This window comes from Lineus longissimus, chromosome 9 (genome assembly GCF_910592395.1).
Source record: "Lineus longissimus chromosome 9, tnLinLong1.2, whole genome shotgun sequence".
Taxonomy (NCBI): Eukaryota; Metazoa; Nemertea; class Pilidiophora; order Heteronemertea; family Lineidae; genus Lineus; species Lineus longissimus.
In genome coordinates this window covers 19,382-41,421 of record NC_088316.1, presented here as the reverse complement: position 1 = coordinate 41,421, position 22,040 = coordinate 19,382, and the positions used below count along the sequence as shown (strand labels likewise).

Sequence of the window (22,040 nt, the reverse complement as noted above, 5' to 3'; positions counted from 1 at the left end):
ATCAATGAATGATTATGATTGTAAGCTTGGTGACGGATGGATATCATGTTAGCTCATGCCCGTCTTGTGTCCCATAAAATGCAATGAGGATAAAACACAGAAAAACGACCCATTTTTAGCGTTCCCCAACAATGAAGGAATTACCGAGAAAAGGGAACACCCAGAAACATTGCTATAAACCATAGAAATATCAGTGAGCGATTTGGAACACATTCATTCTCCTTGGAGAAAGCGTCTGTCCCTTACTATTCTATGGCAGATTCAGACGTAAAGCCTTGGGCCAAATACCAGATCCGAACAGACAAGCCAATATCTTACGATAGAACCGGTAGTTGACTTGAAGGGGTTAATATCCGAGGGAATATTATGCTTATCAGCGTTTCCATTTATGCGTATCCAGCCAACATTTACCAACCATTTAATAGTAATTAAGCAAATCAAAATGGGTTCTTATCCTGAAAGCGGAATCTGTCAAGTTGTCTCATTTGGCCAATACGTGATATCGGCCAGCTTCAAAGGTAGACTCAGGAATACGCTTCTGAACTTGGTCATCAAAATATATCCACCCATGATAGGCCTACTGTACTGTGATGATGATGTTTTACTTTAAACTACCAGTTCATCCTCGGTGTTTATTAGCTCCTGAACAGATTGATGAGTTATAGTACATCTGCAAATCTCGACCAGCGCCACCACACTTCGTGCAATGTGCAAGAGAGCGCAAAATGGCGGCAACCAATGACAGGGAGAGATGAAATCTGGTGACGCGCGCGCTGGGTTATCTCTGTAAATACAAAATGTGCTGTTCATACGCTTGAGGACGAGCGTGACGTCACATGATTCAAATACTTTCATAAACAGCTGTGTCAAGCAGAGACTTTCCCAGTCTGGAGCAGGTGCATCACATATACTGAGGAATACTCCAACCTTAACACAATGTTACAAAAGAATTATCAATTGTGGATTTGACCGAAGTAGGCAGGTAGGAAGTTGATTTCATTATGATTTTGGTGGTTAATTTTTTGAAGTAACGTTGTCATTTCAAACTTGGTGAAGTTGGCTTGCCCGATATGGACCGATAGCACGTGTGGTCGCTCCAAGATCGCCGACCCTGGCGGACATCGCAGGATGCGCTTTGTTCAACTAAAGGTCATTCTCGCAATTTATAATTTAGGGATATCTCGATAACATACAGTGCATTCAATATGAATACAGCTGTAATTAGAGTTTTCACCATGACAGAATGACCCAATTGGTCAGGTTCCTGATGTATAAACATTTAGCGTAACATCTACCATATGCAAGATGACAAAGAGGTAAATGCATTCAACTTGGTCATTCCACATGGGCTCGGTTCTTAAAAAAACAAGTTTAGATACTAACTTAACTTAGCGTTAAGTCTAAGGGCTTAACTGAAGGAGATAACGCCAAGTGATTGCCAGCGTTAGTGAGAAGACTTGTTTTGAACAACTAGGCCATAGAGTATATACATGTGTATGTTATGTATGTCTCAAGCGAATGACGGATTCAATGGAATTCTTTGTAAACATCAAATCATGCATGATTGTACCAGCGACCAATGGTATGCAAGTTCACCTTATCGTCTATGATTAGTTATTGCACAAATTAACGGGAGCAGGGCACATAGACTTGCATATTGTAATAACAAACTATCAATCTGAAAGCACAGCTACCAGAGAAATACAACCAATGGTCAGTACCCACGTATTAGATATGCTTTTTATATCACAACATTTGTGATGAATACATTATGCTTTGGCTAGTCAGAGAAATAATTAATTTTGACACTGAAAGCCGAGCCAATCATTTTGAATAACTTGTTTTGATGTGCAATGATCAAAATCAAACATAACCCAGTGCCCTTAGCGTCACCTGAAGAAGGCCAATTTAACTTCCCTGCTCCTGCCTATAGTCCCCCTTTAAGCATCCTCTTGCACAGGGCTTACAACACGATTTCTCCTTACTTATATGTATCGAGTGAAATGTTCTGATATTCAATGTCAGGATGCCCTTCAAGGGGAAGGGGACTGTGTTTAGCCTTAGTCTAGGTGGCGCTCCTTGAGGATCCATTTTTGATTGCCCGAATGACAAACACGTGTAACTGTACAGAGCGTGTGAAGTGCAGGCACAATGTACACCGTATTGTACAGATGGTGTAACGATAGTACCAACAAAAATCCAGGCTGCAGACAACCCCTATCCAGGCGGCGATGTCTTACAACGGCATAAACGGTTACAAAAAAACTGTGGCCTCGGGCTCCCAAAGATAATACTTCATACTAATATGCATTTTCCTGTATTTTCCCTTTGCTTATGGCTTTCCTGGCGGCACTTGGCTCTTAAATAGAGTATTGACTCTTGGCTCTGCGCTTTTGGCTCTCTCGGTTGCATGGCACTGTTCTGTCGGCTGCTGATTATGGGTGTGTGGAACAATGAATGCGGTGAACACATCAGTTCTATATGTTCTTACATACGAAGCATCTGTAACGTTAATTTGATATACTTGATACTCATGAAATTATCTCTAATAGTTCGACTACTCATTCATATAACTTCCATTATTGAGGATGCAAATGTAACATAACTATAAATTCGTACTTGACATCTTGTATCATGTACATTATCCCGCTATTTGCAATTACACAAGATTAGTCAAAATCACTCTGAAGCTTCATGGCCGGATCCAAAACACTTCAATTATTATCCTTAATCACATTTCCCTCCTCTGGTTATGTTCTCTTATAAATGGAGACAGGTGAATCATGAGGGTTTTGGCAATCACTGCCACGTCTATAGGCTAAACAGAGTGCTCTGTCCTCAAAGAAAAATATCACACTGCACAACCGAAAATCCGGTTATTAGCTGAATTAAATCCAACGATATAGTTGGATGGGTGTTTAGAGACCACCCAATCGTATGGAATGCTAAAGCGGAATTTATTCAAGATAATTTATACATATTCAAGATATGGTTTTTTTATTCAAGATGTTTTTTATATTCAAGATAAAAAGAATGTGTTAAAAATATTTTATTTTCATTCAAGATATTTTATTTACATCCAACATAAAATGTTTTTTAATAAGAATTACCAGAATATTTTGCATCAAAAAATAAATATATATACAAAAAATAAAGTTATTCTTGAAGCAAAATTTAAAAGGTCTTGCATATAAATTCAACATCTTGAACATAATTTATTCAAGTTTAAAACTATTTATCCAAGATTCACGTGACAATTCAAGACTCTCGTGACCACACAGATTGATGACGAATTGACGATAGCGCAATGGACCACTCTAAACATAGAGGGGCTACTGGGGACGGCGAGGTTGATAGACGGACGTAGTCCCTCTAAAGCCATTCGACGACCGCATATTGAAAAATTAATCCGAGTCGTCACCACATGACGATTGTGACGAGGTCGCGCAGGTGGCAGAGTGAATTGGCTGAATTAGTCCTCCTCAAAATAATCTTACATCTCGATATTTGTGCGGTTTCTTAACCATGTATCATCTTTATATCGATTAAGTTCATAACATAGGTTTGCAGCTGATTCTATTGTTGATATTCATATTTGAAATTGCTTTATTGGAATCGAGGTCAAGAGAAATAGTTTTGTCGCCAATGACGTCATCAATTTGTGTGGTCACGTGTGTCGTGAATGGTCACGTGAGTCTTGCATTAATATATTCAATCTTGAATAAATTATGTTCAAGATGTTGAATTTATATGCAGGACCTTTCAAATTTAGCTTTAAGAATAACTTTTTTTGTATGTATATTTATTTTTTGATGCAAAATATTTTTTTATTTCTTAGGAAGAAACATTTTATGTTGGATGTAAATAAAATATCTTGAAGGCAAATAAAATATTTGAACACATTTTTTATTTTGAATATAGATAATCATATCTTGAATAAAAAAAACATCTTGAATAAATGTGAATTATCTTGAACATATATATAAATAATAACGAAAGCTACACATAAATATTAACCAAGCTATACATTAAATCATTCGATGTGTTACTTCCTATTGCAGTTTATCTTCAAGTATTCCCTCCAAGCTTTATATCAAGTCCCATAGCTGATATTCTCCACTCGATCCGTACTTGAATTGTCTGCTGACAAACCCAAGTTAGTCATGCCAGACAGGTTTGACTGAGAATAGATTTTCACCAGTGTTCGGCTTTTAGAAACTACATGTAGTCATATTCTTGTAAACTTTGCCAAAACTTTAAAGCCATGGTTAATTCGTGTACATTGTTCAAAGTAAAAAACAAGGCACTAGAAGTGCAAATGCGACGAAATGTTCAGTTACATTTCAGTGCATATTCCAAGTGCATGTCCAGCATTCTGGAACGACCAAGGCACCAATTCCAAGCTTTTCATCCGTGCAGTATCACTGAACAGATCCCGCGACTGAGCAAGGGGGGACTCCTGGACACGCCTTACGTATTCACTTTATTACTAAATTCTCAAATTCAAGTTCAATTCTATCACAAATCAATTCCAGTGGGCTATGGAAAGAAACCATTCCTATTATTTCAATATATTGCTTGACAGACCCGTAAAACCTGTCGGGAACTTGGTGGGAATGCTTGATAACCACTGACTGGGCTGTGTTTGAACAGACTTTGTTATGACTTGGATCATGTTGACATGTTGACATGTTTCGATGACATCAACTTTTTGACCCCTACTTTGGGACCATTAGGCCCTATTAAGGGTCTCATTTCTGACTTAATGTGCAACTTTACGCGGGAGAAATATTGATTTTTGGAATCAGCACCCCCATATTACCCAAAAACGACTGTTTTCAATTTGCCCGCTAATTTGTCAAACGGAATCCTTTTTCAAGACACATTTTTGCCACTCGTCCCATGGCCTAATAGGTTTACACACCAGCTGTCCAGCTGACTGAATGGACACTTAATTTACACGAGGTAGATAACAAGCTTAAGCAGAGATTATAACGATGTTATAATACATCAATTGAGATGTTATATAGATCCAGAACTATCTCGACTGTTGTAAATGATTTTCCTTTCATTGGTTGTCTGTGTTAACCTTCGGCAGAGCGGCAGATTATATTGCTTTAAAAGGTGTGGTGGAACTGAGACAAGTCATGTTAAACAATTCAAAAATCTTAGAATTGTTTTTATTGCGCGATGAGAAATAGCATGTTTTGAAATTGGATTTGAAAATTAGTGGAGGGTTTTGGTGGTATTACTTCAGCAAAAACTGATGTGTTACTTGCACCTTCTCTTCATTTCACTGTGTCCGCCAACTTCCATCGTCTTGCCAAGCCTAATAGGTCTGTTACATCGAAGCAGGACTTCCGAGCAAATAGCGCAGATAAACTCATCAATATTCCCCGCCGATAAGTTGTCATGAGTGACTATTAACCATACGTATATGGAGGTAGCCAGATTTAAAGTGAAGGAGACTCAATTATTCAGGTACGCCTACCTATTGAAGAGGCATGATCTCTCCAGGTGTCTAATGTATGGAACGCCTACCTATTGAAGAGGCATGATCTCTCCAGGTGTCTAATGTATGGAAACACTGAGAGCAACAACCAGAGATGCAACACCATCCCTAAATTCGGGCCGGTTTTATGGCGCGCTGCCGCGGCATGCGAACCCCTCTTCCCCATAAATAGCTGGACCGGTGCTTTGCCCGAGCGATCCCCTGGTTAGAACTCGGTCTTGATATTTCTAGCAGATGGTTTGAGACTCTAGCATCTGTCTTATACAGCTGCTCGTCTCCGCAGGACTCTACTTATTGCTCAGCTCTCTCGTTCAACTCGGATAAGCTGTCTCGAATGATGTTCATTTCCTGCAATACAGCCTCTCAAATATTTGCACATGTTCACTCTGCGCACCATTCAACAAACAGGATTCAATCATGTTACCAGTTGGCTTGTCAATCATGATTCCATAAATTGAATTGCGAAGTGTGTGTTTGTTAAGTGAACCCTTTACCCACCCTGCAAATGTTCTACAAAAGTTCCTTTTTTGAGGGCTGTGGAAATGTACTCCTACTTCTGGTTCCTGTAATGAGAGGCCTAGGTGACACCAACATCGCTGCTGTAGTATCATTGTGGGGATTCGGACAGTGTCAGCAAGTCATTGTCCACTATGGTTATACCACAGCGCCAGCAGTGGACAATGACAATTTTTAAAATCAGGCATATTCAACAGCGAATAATTTCTGGTGTATGGCACTCGACGCGGATTTTGTGGTAGATATTTCTAGATGATAACTTTAACACGGAGGTCTGTATCGGTGTAGCTGTCCTGAATAAATAGAGATAACAGTGTTTTTGTAGTCCTATGTCTAATTCAGAGTACACATTGCGCTTATTTACACCGTATCTGCACAAGTTGTGAAGATTATTGCATGTGCTGTGTTGTGTAGCATGTACACCAGAAATAGGCAGATGCGATCACAAGCACTTGGATTAAAGTGTTCAATAAAGAGACTTAAAATGCTATATAAGTCAGGAGACTGTCCGCTATGGTTACTTTCATGCACTGCCATGACTGTCCGCTATGTAACAGTGACACTTGTACAGTCATGACAGTGACACATGTAACCATAGCGGACAGTCATATCATATCTTCCTATGAGATTCTGTGGTTTTCGGTGATAATCCCTATTCATCCCAAACTGCAAAGATGTGGCTTTGCCGTGCTTATACTTCGAAAGTGTGGTATCAAACTTGAGGAGATAGGAAATTCAGTAAACGAAGTAAGTACCGAGAAATGACAAAATTGCTCCTGTCTTCGCAACGATTGTGACTTTTAATCATATTTCTCAACGACATGTAGCGCAATGTTCCCTTTTAACATTATTGGCAATACGAACATGCTCAGTGAAGCAACCTGACCGTCCCATCATGTTGTTAGTGTCATGTTTCAACGCTTGACTTATCTTCCTTCTGTCTTCACCACAAAACCACTCATCGTAATATGAGACTATTCACGTTCGACAAGTGTAAATTGGCCCGTTGGGGATTTCTTCTCATCTTGATTATCATGTTGCCAGCAATCACTTGTTCCTTTTGCGCTTTATTATGTTGTTATGTTCGGCCACAATTTGCTTTGCCCTTGGTGCTATAATTTCGTCACTTTGCTTTAAATGCAACAAATTATTTGTTTTAAGTGAAACAAATGAATCTAAAAACTCTGTATTCTCTGCGTTCTTGGTGAAACGTGGAACCAAAGAGCCAACTTGTTTAAGGCCACAGATTCCGCGGTGGGCAGAAGCTGGAATGAACCTTCAGTCTTTGTAGACTCTGTTACGGTACTCATTCACGCGCATACCTAACTGGATACATAAGCTGTAAACTTTGTTCAAACTTCTGTCGATCATGTCGCTGATTCAAAGTGCTCAAGGATCGGGTTGGCAGGGATTTCCACGAGAGAGCAATAAGGCGAAGTTTTGCTACTGAAGTGACAACACTGTGGCCATATGATCGTGCATCGCCCTACGTAGTTCTCATCTCCAATGACACTCGGATTACCTCTCCATCATTCAAGATGTTCCCGCGGCCGCATCTCTAATTGGCCGTCCCGTGGGACATCCCGCATCCATTAAAGGAAGGGACGCCAAATTACCGAGAAGCATCTGGTGACTTCTCCATAATGAAGGCGTCTTTGTATTGTTTTTACCTTTACGTATGCTGTCGTTACAGCTAATGAAGGTGTTGCATTATGAATGAGGACCCTTGGAATGTCCGTATCTGATAGAGGGAGTACATTAGCCATGATATAGTTTACTTTCCTTGGGGTCGCACCCCATTATTGTCCATTTACGGCTAATCTCGGGGGGGGGGGGGGGATGGACTGAGATTTGTCACAGAGTAACACAGTTGTACGTACATCAGGCGTGCCGTTGAAATACTTCATCCTCGTTCCCTTTATTAATACAATTATGGCGATTGTATATAGTGCCAGGATGGGGTTTCACCTTTTAAGAACTTTTTAAAACAGAAAACTTAATGAACCCGGTGTGACAGCGGATATAGTCCCCCTGGAGTCATAGTCCGGTAGCATTGTATTTGACCAATTAAGCAGCATGATCTATTGTACCGCTAACCCTAACCAAAACATTTAGCAATGCGGGCTATTGTTACACGGACTATCAGCCCTAGGACTACTATCCCTTGCACACCGGTTAATGCAGAGAGTAGTGTCTCCATTGCTTGCTCCAGATGTACGCCTGACACTGTCCTCATGTCCGCTTGGCCAACAGAGGAAAAATAGACGTCCGTGCATAAAATGAAATTGCGCTGAGTCAAAATGGTGAATATATGTAATATCAAACTGACCCCGGCACGAAAGGTGAAACCACTATAATGATAGCTCCATAGGATGTTTACAGAGGACTTGGTCGACAATATAGGATTGTTTAGGGAGTTTAGTATTTCAACCAGTCTCACTTGACCACTGCGTGAATCACGAGTTAGCCGAGAGTTTGACGCGCCACCCTCACTTCCGACTATACGGCTGATGGATTTTACGGCACTCGAGCTGTGTAATTTTCAGACTTTCATCACAGCTGTACATTTGTGTTGAGGAACAAAATGAACCCCCATCTAAACTGATAAGAACTGTAATCACACTAAGGATTGCCAATAGGTACCACCATTTTGGCTAGATCCTGAAATCCAAAATCAATTAGAACTTCTTCAAAATGAAGTGGATGCCGATTTAAAACCTGTTCTCGAGAAAACAAAGAACTGACTCCCACCTTGAAAATGGCCAACCATTGATAAATACCGAACAAAATTCGATCAATGAGAAAGTCTATAATAAATCATCATATAGGCCAATCAATTAGTCAAAAGGGGCGCAGTCGACGTAATGCAGTCAATTCGGGACTGAACATGCTCAGTGAAAGGACGTTGTTTGCTAGTGCCTCCTCCTTTTGCGGATATCTTTGGCATAGTGGCAAGAAAACGTTTATACACCAGATGAATGATTTAAGACTCGCACTTTCATGATCAACAGGCGGTAGGTTTTTCATTAAATCAGCAATTAGAGTGTGTATTGCGAACATCGAAAACTGGCATCGTAGCTACTGATAGCCACACAGAAAACGCATTTGGAGATGTAGCACGTTGTATCGGAGTCTGTCAGAAATCACCAAACATCGATTAATGACGTGTCATATAAATACTTTTCCAATGAAGTTACCAGGAGGAACAGGAAGTATGCAACGGCGTCAGGCTGGGTAAAGGAAGATGCCTGGTCGCCTTGAACTAACGGAAGTGCCAAGGAAGAGACTGAAACCAAGACCGGGTTTAATGCAGAAAACACACTGATTAAGAACCGAAAATTCTAATGATTTCGGCCTTACAAACTGATCACTGAGTCATAATTGACACAAACTTGTGCCCAGTTGGTTCCTGTTCCAGCCTCAATTTACAACTAGAATTGGCTTAATCAATACACTCAGATTTCGAAATATTAAACACGTTTCTGCGCCTTTTTCAGGATAAGATTTATTCGTTAGCAAGGTTTGACGAAACTCCCTCCTGACATTTAGAGTGATATCTACCCGAAAACAGTTTAATCCTCAATGTTAGCAATGGCTGCCACATTTTCTTATTAGTGACACTCCCGCTTCTCGTTACAGAATCTGTGTGTGATCTGCCAAGATGCAGTGGGCATTCCTGGTCTCTCTGGTGATGGCCTCTGCCTTCGCAGTGGTCACGAGCAGCACCTATGACGAGCTTGAGAATGAATACTTGCTCGACAGGTAAGGCGCAAACTAAACTTGATTGCCGTGTGTAAGGTGAACTTATTGTCCGTTGCCATCCCCGAAAATAGAGGCAATGACCGCTCAATGGAGAGCACACATGCATATTGGGAGTGCCTTCGTTCATACATCAGTTACCATTTGTACTTTGTCAATTCATCCCAAGCAAGTTGTATTGTTTACCGTGTCTATATCGTATATCATATGCTTTAACTTTCCAGACTTGTGCGCGATTATCCGCGAACCTATTTAGACCACTATATGAGAAGGACGGAAAGACACTACGATGACCAATCATATTTACAAAGATCAGAAAGAAATTCAGCGGAGGAACTAGCGAAAGGTATTTTGAACTTCCGATCACACAATCAGAAAACACCTTGCTTCTTTTATATTTGGCGTCTTCTGGTCACCGAGTCAATTTCATCCAAATCCCGTTAGAACTTATAAAGCGCACATCCAGCTTTTGAGCCGTTCGAGTGCGCTCCCATGCAAGAATGATGTTTCTGTAACAGGACAGTCCAAGAGTGCTTCCAGAAAGCGAGGATCAGAGCCCCACAGGTTTCTCACCAGTTCCACAATGAGCAACTTCATTACGGGTACTAGGCGATAGGAGTTGGTGGTCCAATAGACAACAGATTATATCGGATGGTTGTAGAGAAGGGCTGTACGTACAGCTGCAGAAGGTCCCGTCCTGGGCATTACAGTTTAGTATTGGCATGATGTGAACCAGCAGAAACAGCCTTTCGGAAGTGCCAGACCATGGGCTTCAAGAGGCGAGACAGAATTCCAGAATACTTATGTTATCTTGTTATTGTTGCAGAACCAGGTATTTCTATCAAATGCAACGACCCCGAGGCAACGACATTCTTTCAGACACTCGATCGTATTCAGCAGGAATGGAAAAACCACTTGTCCAACGCCAGCTTTAGATACTCCACTGACGTAAATGATGCCAACCAGAAAGCGGTAACGTTTCAAGCTAATTTACTGCAAGAGAGCCAGTGCTCCGTATAACATTCAAGACCCCCACCCCCACCCAACCCATGGTCTTCAAAGACCACACTTATGTAAATGATGCCAACCAGAAAACGGCAACTACCAGCACGAGGTTTCTTCAAATCGCCCATGGAAAGTGCACCATGATAAACCAACCTAAGATACAAGTGAGCCTTGTTTGCTTTTAATGTTGAATGTCGTGGCTAATTCAGTCACAAACAGAAGGCGATGAGATACAAAAAGGCCAGCTTCATAAGTGGTCATGTTACTACTACTATTTATTGATGCTATTTGAGACCAGGTTACACTTTCGTCAGCTGCTCTGAGCTGCTTCTACTGGTGAGACAAACATACCCCAGTCCCTTGTTATTTACCGCATCCCCGTGAACCTGTAACTGTAACAGAGTCAGGGCTTCGTTTAACATCCAATGCCTTGTTTGTTTTGGACTTTTCCATATTGTCATCTGGTCGCGGCTTATTCAGTCAAAAAACAGGCAACTATCTGCTTCAGATGGCAAAGATGGCGGTGAAATACGAAAAGGTCAACGACGCCCTTACGAGAGAATCAAGATCGTTCAATGTGAAAAAACTGGATCCGTCATGCGCAAAGATGCTGCGATGGCAACAACTCTCTGATTCGCCACGTAGCGAGAAAGACCGCAGGTAAGTACATGTAGTCAGGTGATTTACAAGAACGAGGCGACTACAATGCTGCTATTTGAGACCAGGTTACACTTTCGTCAGCTGCTCTGAGCTGCTTCTACTGGTGAGACAAACATCCGCATCCCCGTGAACCTGTAATGCATTTATACATTGATAGCTCTTCCCAACGCGAGTTTTCCTATATCAGGGTATCAAGATACGGTAGGAACCCGACCCATAGTTCATCTGCATCTTTGTTATCACTGCTGCTGCTGCTCTGCCTTCGCAAAATGGTTGACGAAATCGGCAGTCCAGGCGAAACTCACATCAAAAAGAACCATTCACTTTCTAATAATGCAAGTGTAAACTGGGTCCACTGTGACATGCTTGATTGACGAGAACTATTGACAAGGTAAATCTGAATATTAAAATGTGTTATTACTGAAACCAATCATCGCCTTCTCTAGGGAACTGACCGACCTAGGAAGCAAGTTGTCGGCCGGTTACGCCAATGCTGAGGCATGCGACAAGGAGACAGGCGAGTGCTACAAGGGAGAGACAGACCTTGTGGCCATGTTCGCCGATGTAAACACCGGCTATGATAAGCTGAGGTGGGCCTGGGAAGCCTGGGCTAACGCCACGAAACACCTCAAAGAGGATTATGTCAAGTTTGTCGAGCTGATGAACCGAGGTGCGAAGGAAAATGGTGTGTATAGCCGGTTCGTTGGTCGAGTCAATTCATCTTGTTGATGTCAGACTTTCTCTGAGAAAATGTTGTTTCACACTTGTTTAGTATAATCGTATGAGATGCGACTTTCTGTGGGGGACCGTTCCAAGGCGTAACCAAAGATCGAGCGCATTTCTGAATATCTTCCTCCCCAGCATGGGAAACATGAAAGATTGATGGTGACATCACGCCTGGGGAATTTCTCCTTGCTCCAGTATCATCCTTACAGTAAACACCCTTAATGAAACAAAATGGTGTCATACATGCTACAAAATAGGGAAAGTACTACATGTTGGGTTTCTGAGTGAGCAGGACACATGAGTTGTTAGTCTTTGATTCATGAATTAGCCGAGAAACCTGCAAAACCGCTGGCTAAGAGATTCTTGAATGAGCAACTTCTAAAGACATTCTAAAGATCTCTGTGAAAATCGTTCACGTCAGATTTATGAAATCCTATTCACTCAGGTATTTTGATCGGTGATTACACTCCCTCTTGACAGGTTACAGCGACGAGGGCGAATTTTGGAGAATAGGTGAAATGGACGACAAAGACTTTGTCAAAAAGGCTTTCAAGATCTGGGAGAAAGTGAAACCCATGTATGAGCAGCTTCATGCGTATGTTCGACACAAGCTGATGGAGAGATACCCTGGAAAGCTTGAACCCAAAAAGCCTATTCAAGCACATTTACTTGGTAAGAAGAGGGTACCATAAGAAAAGTATAAGGTACCAAGTGGTTTAGGTTGTCAACATTTGGTATGCAGCAGGCGCATTCAAACTTCACCTGACGTATCACGCGGACGAATAATACCAATCTTTTCTAGACTTAGTTTTACTTCGATTTCTCAACGACATAGTGCATGTGTGTGTAAATGCGGCAAAACAACAGGATCACCACACAGACAGGTTTTTTGAGAAGAATATACATCCCCATCGTCGTTTATCAAAAATCCCTCATGTCCCACAAAAACTGACCCGAGACACAGACGTTTAGACCGATACGCAATAATTTTTATTGATGCTTTTAGGAAACCTCTGGGGACAGCAGTGGCAGAACATCTTACCCATAGTTATCCCGTACCCAGAGGCGCCCCTGACGGACGTCACAGACAACATGAAGTCGCAGGGCTACACTGTCAATAAGATGTTCCGCACTGCAGAAGCTTTCTTTCGCTCAATCGGTCTTTACAACATGACGGATAAGTTCTGGGAGAGGTCCATGTTTGTTGAACCCCCAGATAAGGTTGCTCAGTGTCACGCCTCTGCTAGTGACCTCTTTGACAAAGATAGGGACGACTACAGGTAAAACCAACTGGAAGAGGTCAATGTTTGTTGAACCCCCATATTTCTAAAATATTGTGACGGCCAAACAGGTGCTTATAACGCATGTCATTTCCTGCAGTGACCCAGAACGTCAATGATAAAGTTTTAGGAAGTACGGTCGAATCTTGGCTACATATTATGGATACATGCAAGGCTTACACCTTGCTTGTGACTATCACGACTCATACTCCGGTCCATATTTTTAATGCTATCTTCTTTTCGCAGGATAAAGCTCTGCGCGAAAGTCAGCCAAAATGACCTCTTGACCATTCACCACGAGATGGGACATGTTGAGTACTACATGTGCTACAGGAACCAGCCAGTGCCCTTCAGGAGTGGCGCCAACACGGGCTTCCACGAGGCTGTGGGAGACACCATTGCCTTGTCGGTCATGACACCTGGGCATCTCCAGAAGATCGGCTTGGCGACTAAGATGGGTGACAGCAAGGAGATGGCGGAAAGTATGTGTTGTCTGAGCCCTTACTTAATAAATCCTGTTCTCTGTGCCTAAGGAAGATACATGCTGGTTGGCATGCCAGTGACACAGTGTCTTGAGTACCGGTTTTTAATCAGGAGAGTTCGGGTTCGACACCTGTAAGGACAACTGCCCTCTATTTGTATAATTGTCCAGGATACTTATTAGTCAGTCTTGCTTCTCTCTACGCCAGAGGGTCTGTGAACCAAGCCAGCGAGATGGTCGATCTGATGGTCCATGTCGAGTCATGGCGTCGTGTGACATCAGGACCGCGATACTTCCGCTAAAATACAAGCCTGAAAGATTTGCTCGGTGAAGGATAAACTGCTCAGGGAAATAATAAAGGATATTATAAATACCTTTCATATTTCAGAGCGTTCCATCAACTTCTTAATGCGAGTAGCCTTAGAGAAGCTCGCCTTTCTTCCCTACGGTCTTCTCATTGACACTTGGCGATGGTCAGTGTTCAATGGCTCAGTCGGTCCCAACGAGTACAACCACAAATGGTGGGACCTGCGGGTGAAGATCCAGGGACACATGCCGCCAGTGGATAGAGATTCGAGTGATTTTGATCCCGGCTCAAAGTACCACATCCCTGATAATACACCTTACATAAGGTGAGACATATCTCTACATCTCTTCATAAGCTCCTGTTTTTTGCCTTATTTACAAAATGTAAAATTGATGCAAAGTGGCTACAATTAGATGCCCTTGTCTTGACAAACCAACACCACGAGTTTCTGTGTAGAGCTCCGCGGTGTTCTGTTCCAGTGGGCTGTTGGTGTTAATTGGGAAAGGTTTAGTTGAGATAAATGAGAAAGAGGTGCCACGTTCTTACGGCGCATGATATTATGGTTATTTCAGATATTTCGTTAGTTTCCTGACTCAGTTCCAGTTCCATAAGGCTCTGTGTGAATTAGCGGGCCACCAGGGGCCGCTACATGACTGTGATATTTACAAATCAAAGGCTGCCGGCAAGAAGTTCAAGTAAGTTCACCTCGTAAATGCAGAGTTCAAGAGTTTCACACAGCTTCTTAATGTCTGCTGAGAGAACGGTGGTACGTGATTCGACCTAAATGCCTTTCTCTTTGGATGAGTGTGACATGAATACAAATTCGGTGATATTTAGTGTCGAGCCAAGGAAAAAGGCCCTGACAGGCAAGGAAGGAGTGCAACTTTCAGTCAGGATATTTACTGTTTTAGTGAATCTATTGTGCTTATTTTCAGGGAGATGTTATCTTTAGGTTCGAGCAAGTCCTGGGAAGACGCCATGCAGATTCTGACTGGGAAGAAATATATTGACGTCACAGCTATAGAGAAATACTTTGAGCCACTCATCAAATGGCTGAAGGATGAAAATAAGAAAAATGGAAACTATGTTGGTTGGGAAACTACCAATTTAGGAGTGAAATATTAGGATTAGAGGATTTTATGCCCGGTATTTTACGATAATTGCTTTCAGTGCTAGGAATGTGACTATCCATTTAGGGGATGTGTGAAAGTGTTGCCTCTGTGTGCAGGAAATCAAAGACTACCTATTTGGAACGAATGATTCAATACAGAACCATAAAATAAATCATGTAAAAATAACGGGGACAAGGTTATACCTAAAAACTATTTTTGGGTCAAAATATTCGGAATAACGGTTGTTTCTGATGACAGTGGGGTTGGTTCGAGTTATAGGAATGGTAAAATCTTGTAGAAACCCTATTCTGGTCGATATGTAAAATGTACTTAGGGATTTTTTGTGTCTTAATGTACAAGTATGGGCTGACAGCATGGATTTGTAATCTAATACTCCGTTGGTTTGGGATATTCAGGGCCTAACTCACTTTACAAGGTTGGGGTATCGGGGTGGTGGTATTGTATAACGATTACATAAACTGTGCTGCATTATTAAGGTGATTACTACTTGCCCTCTCCTCGACAAGCGCAACAAGAGGAGTGTCAGCGCTTTCCAGCCAGCAAGAGAATTAGTATATATCTGAGCATATAAGACAGGCAAGTCGGAGTCCCGAGCATCTCATCGTCCACATTGCCGAGTCGTTCGCTATGGCCCTCTTATGGCTTACCTACGCTGCAGCTGCTGTCTGGGAGATCCTTGCGCCTGCACTGGAGCCAGACGGCGTCAAAGCGCGAGACGGCAACATAGTGTCACCTTAATTTCCCGTCTCATTGGACTTGCGCGGTGATGCACTCATTTTATTGGTGAATATTGTCATGAGAACAGTACAAGCACCTAACGAAAAATTCAATAAGTACTCGAGCAATTTCTCTCGTGATGACGTTGGTCAAAGTCTGTAAGTTGAGGGGGAAATATTAAATGGTAATGGTTTGACATAGATTTTGTCGTTACTGTATTCGTCACATTTCAGATGCAATGAGTGATAGGCTAGGCTGGTCATCCCGAATCAAAATATTCTGAGGTAAACCGTGATTTGTTTGCATTCGAATTGCATTCAGTCTCTCAAGAGTGCTGGGATGGTCTCCCGTATCTTCCTCAACATAAAATACGACCAGCTCATTAGTTCCAGCATCTTCAGTCCACTGAATGAAGGAAATAAAGATGAAGAAGATGACCGCGTGGCCATGGTGGAAGGGAGGAGCATGTCCCCTATGGCAAATGCATTCAGACGGCGTGCGATGAGATCAAACACACTGCAATACAATACAATATACATGTACAAGTAACAGTAAGGTGCAGTTCATAGCTCTCTCCCTTTCAATGATAGGCCAAGATGAAGGTGGGATGTGGTTAACACTGGTGTGATGAGAATATAGACTCCCTGGGGAAAGTGTCCTAATAGATTCCACACTCTTGATTACCCAAGGTGTTCGATGTTTTAAGCCATACGTTGTTGAACAATAGGCTAGGACTAATTCTCCTGGGAGACTCCTTCCTTCACAACGGTACAGTACGTTCGAACAGCTTACCAATCCATGCCTGTTGTGATGATGGAATTCCTCTTTTTCCCGGTTCTCTTTGTGAGTTTGTCAACGTTTCCAACAGCCCAGTGTCGCTCTGAAACAAACACAAATAACACTTTATGAGCTCCATTGAGCCAAGTGGAAAACATCAGTTGTAGCAGTCAGAATATTAGAACAAAGCTGTTTTTGACCCAAATACAACGTTGAAGGCACAAACCATTGCTAAGATCAGAATGGGCCGTGGTAAGAGAAAACAATGTTATTTCTCGCTGGCCATAGACATAGCCAGACTTATGTACTTCACTCACAGAACCATTTACGTGCGCCATTCTACTAAAATCTGTCCTTGCGATGCGGATCAGCTCTCCGGTCCTTTTTCCCGTCCATCCTCTACATCGTCCATCCAAATCCTCTTTGGCCGACCGCGTCTCCTGTGCCCTTGGCTCTTGCCACGTGACCAAACCACCTTAGCTTCCTGTTCTTAGCCGCAGTCAGCAGGCTGTCAAGGCGTCCAATGTGCTAAACAACCAGCTCGCTGACCTTAATCTTGATGGAATTAGATGTGTCGTGAATGCTGAGGGATCTGCGGAAACTGTTCGTCAGTTGGTAATGGTCCTCCATGACTCTGAGACATGCAGGAATATTGAGATTACCAGAGATCTTAGCAGGTGAAGTCTTGACGATGTGGAGATGTTGCAGTCACGTCATGTCCTCTTCGGTCTAGGCAGGGAAGCTGCAGCTTTGGCGATTCTCGTTTTATCTGCCTCAAGGGATGTACCATCTTCTGTTTGTGTAGAACCAAGGCAAACAAACTCTTTCACTTCTCTTATATATGCACACATCGATCCGTTCTCCTGCTAAAGCCATGGTCTCTGTTTTTCTCCCGACTGACTTCAAACCCATATCTGCCGCGTGTTCTGTCCACCTTCTGGGAGTGGTGTATCCTTTCTTGAACCATGCAAGAGATCGATGTCATCTGCGAACCTTTGTTAGTAGTTATTTGGCCCGAGATGGTGAAGGGGACTCTAATTCTAACCATGCATAATAACCTCAGTGCGTAGGCCAAAAGTGTTTTTTTCCTGTTTGACAATTGGTCGGAAGGTCCCGATTTGATTACAAATATGCCATCAATTTTTAATATGCCAATCCTGTCGTATTCTGTAAGATATGCCACGGTTGGTTATCACCGATATTTGAAAATGAAAAGGGTGGTGGTTGTAGCAAGCGCCCAACTTACACATTCCTCGAAGCCGGTCTGCTCTCGATTTTAATGTTTTCTTTTCTGAAGAGATTGGAGCCTATGACCCCCCCCCCCCGCACACCTCACAAACACACTATTAGAGAATCCTTCGACCCTCCGAGTTACGGATGGGTCCTCAGATGCTTGAAAAATGCATCGAATTCTTATCAGAAGTTGACACCTTTCCATGAGAAAGGTCTGATAAGATTTGACCGATTGTTTTACAGTTATCTGAAGAAAACGCTCCAATTACGTAATATCTTAGTAAGATCTTCATGCTTATTCCTTTATGATACTAGGCCACAGTGAATTATATTCAGACTTCCAATATGTAGATATCAATTCACTATGACTAGGCTTGGTACGATAAAGCACGCTGACAATGGAAAGGGGCAAAGATAGCCTGAGACCTCGCGAAAAGCAGAAATATGATCCTGTAAAAGCACACAAACTCACAGAAAGAATATCCACCTAATCGCCATGGTGGATTATCCGATGAAAACGAGCGTAAATACAGAGAATTTCTCCTATTCAGTACGAAAGCCTCCTCGCCAGATTCAACGCCGTCATGTTCCTTCAACATAGGCCTACTTACGCCCTTCTTTGATCAACATGACGTAAGAGTGGATTCTTATTCGCAATCCCTTATCAAGTGAGTAGTCAGATTGGCCCTGTGGCTTGGACGTCGCGCCAAGAAACCGGAGGTCGCGAGATCGAATAAGGTAGATACATTTTTTATCGTTTTTGACATGAAAGGCACCAATCCAGTACACCTCACCCTTTGAAGAGAACAACCTACTGTCTTTGATACACCTTCAATAGCTAGCTCCTCATCCAGTACACCTCACCCTTTGATAAGAACAACCCACTGTCTTTGATACACCTTGAATAGCTAGCTCCTCATCCAGTCCACCTCACCCTTTGAAGAGAACAACCTATTGTCTTTGAGACACCTTCAATAGCTACCTCCTTATCCAGTACACCTCACCCTTTGAAGAGAACAACCTACTGTCTTTGAGACACCTTCAATAGCTAGCTCCTTATCCAGTACACATCACCCTTTGAAGAGAACAACCTACTGTCTTTGATACACCTTGAATAGCTAGCTCCTCATCCAGTACATCTCACCCTTTGAAGAGAACAACCTATTGTCTTTGAGACACCTTGAATAGCTAGCTCCTCATCCAGTACACCTCATCCTTTGAAGAGAACATCCTACTGTCTTTGAGACACCTTGAATAGCTAGCTCCTCATCCGGTACATCTCACCCTTTGAAGAGAACATCCTACTGTCTTTGATACACCTTGAATAGCTAGCTCCTGATCCAGGACATCTCATCCTTTGAAGAGAGCAACCTACTGTCTTTGATACACCTTGAATAGCTAGCTCCTCATCCGGTACATCTCATCCTTTGAAGAGAACATCCTACTGTCTTTGAGACAACATGAATAGGGAGCTACACATCCAGTACATCTCATCCTTTGAAGAGAGCAACCTACTGTCTTTGATACACCTTGAATAGCAAGCTCTTTATCCAGTACATCTCATCCTTTGAAGAGAGCAACCTACTGTCTTTGATACACCTTGAATAGCTAGCTCCTTATCCAGTACATCTCATCCTTTGAAGAGAGCAACCTACTGTCTTTGATACACCTTGAATAGCAAGCTCCTTATTCGGTACATCTCATCCTTTGAAGAGAGCAACCTACTGTCTTTGATACACCTTGAATAGCTAGCTCCTTATCCAGTACATCTCATCCTTTGAAGAGAGCAACCTTCTGTCTTTGTGACAACATGAATAGCTAGCTCCTCATCCAGTACATCTCACCCTTTGAAGAGAGCAATCTATTGTCTTTGATACACCTTGAATAGCTAGCTCCTGATCCAGTACATCTCACCCTTTGAAGAGAGCAACCTACTGTCTTTGATACACCTTGAATAGCTAGCTCCTGATCCAGGACATCTCATCCTTTGAAGAGAGCAACCTTCTGTCTTTGATACACCTTGAATAGCTAGCTCCTGATCCAGGACATCTCACCCTTTGAAGAGAGCAACCTTCTGTCTTTGATACACCTTGAATAGCTAGCTCCTGATCCAGGACATCTCACCCTTTGAAGAGAGCAACCTTCTGTCTTTGATACACCTTGAATAGCTAGCTCCTGATCCAGGACATCTCACCCTTTGAAGAGAACATCCTACTGTCTTTGATACACCTTGAATAGCTAGCTCCTGATCCAGTACATCTCATCCTTTGAAGAGAGCAACCTTCTGTCTTTGATACACCTTGAATAGCTAGCTCCTGATCCAGTACATCTCATCCTTTGAAGAGAGCAACCTTCTGTCTTTGATACACCTTGAATAGCTAGCTCCTGATCCAGGACATCTCACCCTTTGAAGAGAGCAACCTACTGTCTTTGATACACCTTGAATAGCTAGCTCCTGATCCAGGACATCTCACCCTTTGAAGAGAGCAACCTTCTGTCTTTGATACACCTTGAATAGCTAGCTCCTGATCCAGGACATCTCACCCTTTGAAGAGAACATCCTACTGTCTTTGATACACCTTGAATAGCTAGCTCCTGATCCAGGACATCTCATCCTTTGAAGAGAGCAACCTATTGTCTTTGAGACATCTTGAATAGCTAGCTCCTCATCCAGTACATCTCATCCTTTGAAGAGAGCAACCTATTGTCTTTGAGACATCTTGAATAGCTAGCTCCTCATCCAGTACATCCCACCCTTTGAAGAGAGCAACCTACTGTCTTTGAGACATCTTGAACAGCTAGCTCCTCATCCAGTGCATCTCATCCTTTGAAGAGAGCAACCTATTGTCTTTGAGACATCTTGAATAGATAGCTCCTTATCCAGTACATCTCATCCTTTGAAGAGAGCAACCTATTGTCTTTGAGACATCTTGAATAGCTAGCTCCTCATCCAGTACATCTCATCCTTTGAAGAGAGCAACCTACTGTCTTTGATACACCTTGAATAGCTAGCTCCTCATCCGGTACATCTCACCCTTTGAAGAGAGCAACCTACTGTCTTTGATACACCTTGAATAGCTAGCTCCTCATACGGTACATCTCACCCTTTGAAGAGAGCAACCTACTGTCTTTGATACACCTTGAATAGCTAGCTCCTCATCCGGTACATCTCATCCTTTGAAGAGAGCAACCTACTGTCTTTGAGACATCTTGAATAGCTAGCTCCTCATCCAGTACATCCCACCCTTTGAAGAGAGCAACCTACTGTCTTTGAGACATCTTGAATAGCTAGCTCCTCATCCAGTACATCTCATCCTTTGAAGAGAGCAACCTACTGTCTTTGATACACCTTAAATAGCTAGCTTCTCATCCAGTACATCTCACCCTTTGAAGAGAGCAACCTACTGTCTTTGAGACATCTTGAATAGCTAGCTCCTGATCCAGTACATCCCACCCTTTGAAGAGAGCAACCTACTGTCTTTGAGACATCTTGAATAGCTAGCTCCTCATCCAGTACATCTCATCCTTTGAAGAGAGCAACCTACTGTCTTTGATACACCTTGAATAGCTAGCTCCTCATCCGGTACATCTCATCCTTTGAAGAGAGCTACCTATTGTCTTTGAGACAACATGAATAGGGAGCTACACATCCAGTGCATCGCATCCTTTGAAGAGAGCAATCTATTGTCTTTGAGACACGTTAAATATCTAGCTCCTTATCCAGTACATCTGTCTCATCACTCTCATCATGTTGTCAACACGGTGGAGCAGCCAGGACTGATTCGGCCTGGCTGTGACTGTCTCATCTCTCTCATCATGTTGTCAACACGGTGGAGCAGCCAGGACTGATTCGGCCTGGCTGCGACTTCCTCATCTCTCTCACCATGTTTAGTTGACAACTTGGCAGAGCAGCCAAGACTGATTTGGCCTGGCT

General features: G+C 42.5%; 1 protein-coding gene across 1 annotated transcript; it reads left to right on the top strand.

Annotated features, from left to right (window-relative positions):
• Window positions 1-794: 794 nt before the first annotated feature.
• Window positions 795-16,292, top strand: LOC135493936 (angiotensin-converting enzyme-like). The gene is made up of 12 exons (XM_064781609.1): window positions 795-982; window positions 9,668-9,790; window positions 10,012-10,133; window positions 10,614-10,759; window positions 11,301-11,452; window positions 11,899-12,137; window positions 12,659-12,850; window positions 13,185-13,458; window positions 13,705-13,940; window positions 14,328-14,571; window positions 14,819-14,941; window positions 15,182-16,292. Exons 2-12 carry the CDS (start codon window positions 9,690-9,692, stop codon window positions 15,369-15,371), a joined length of 2,019 nt encoding a protein of 672 aa, XP_064637679.1. The 5' UTR covers window positions 795-982; window positions 9,668-9,689; the 3' UTR covers window positions 15,372-16,292.
• The last annotated feature ends 5,748 nt before the right edge of the window (window positions 16,293-22,040 follow it).

What these genes read in the sequence shown, in the direction of transcription:
- LOC135493936 (XM_064781609.1), top strand. Translation starts at nt 9,690, where the DNA reads ATGCAGTGGGCATTCCTGGTCTCTCTGGTGATGGCCTCTGCCTTCGCA. An exon ending in CCGAGGTGCGAAGGAAAATG is followed by an intron (nt 12,138 to 12,658) that starts GTGTGTATAGCC and finishes CCCTCTTGACAG; the next exon opens with GTTACAGCGACGAGGGCGAA. An exon ending in GATAATACACCTTACATAAG is followed by an intron (nt 14,572 to 14,818) that starts GTGAGACATATC and finishes TGGTTATTTCAG; the next exon opens with ATATTTCGTTAGTTTCCTGA.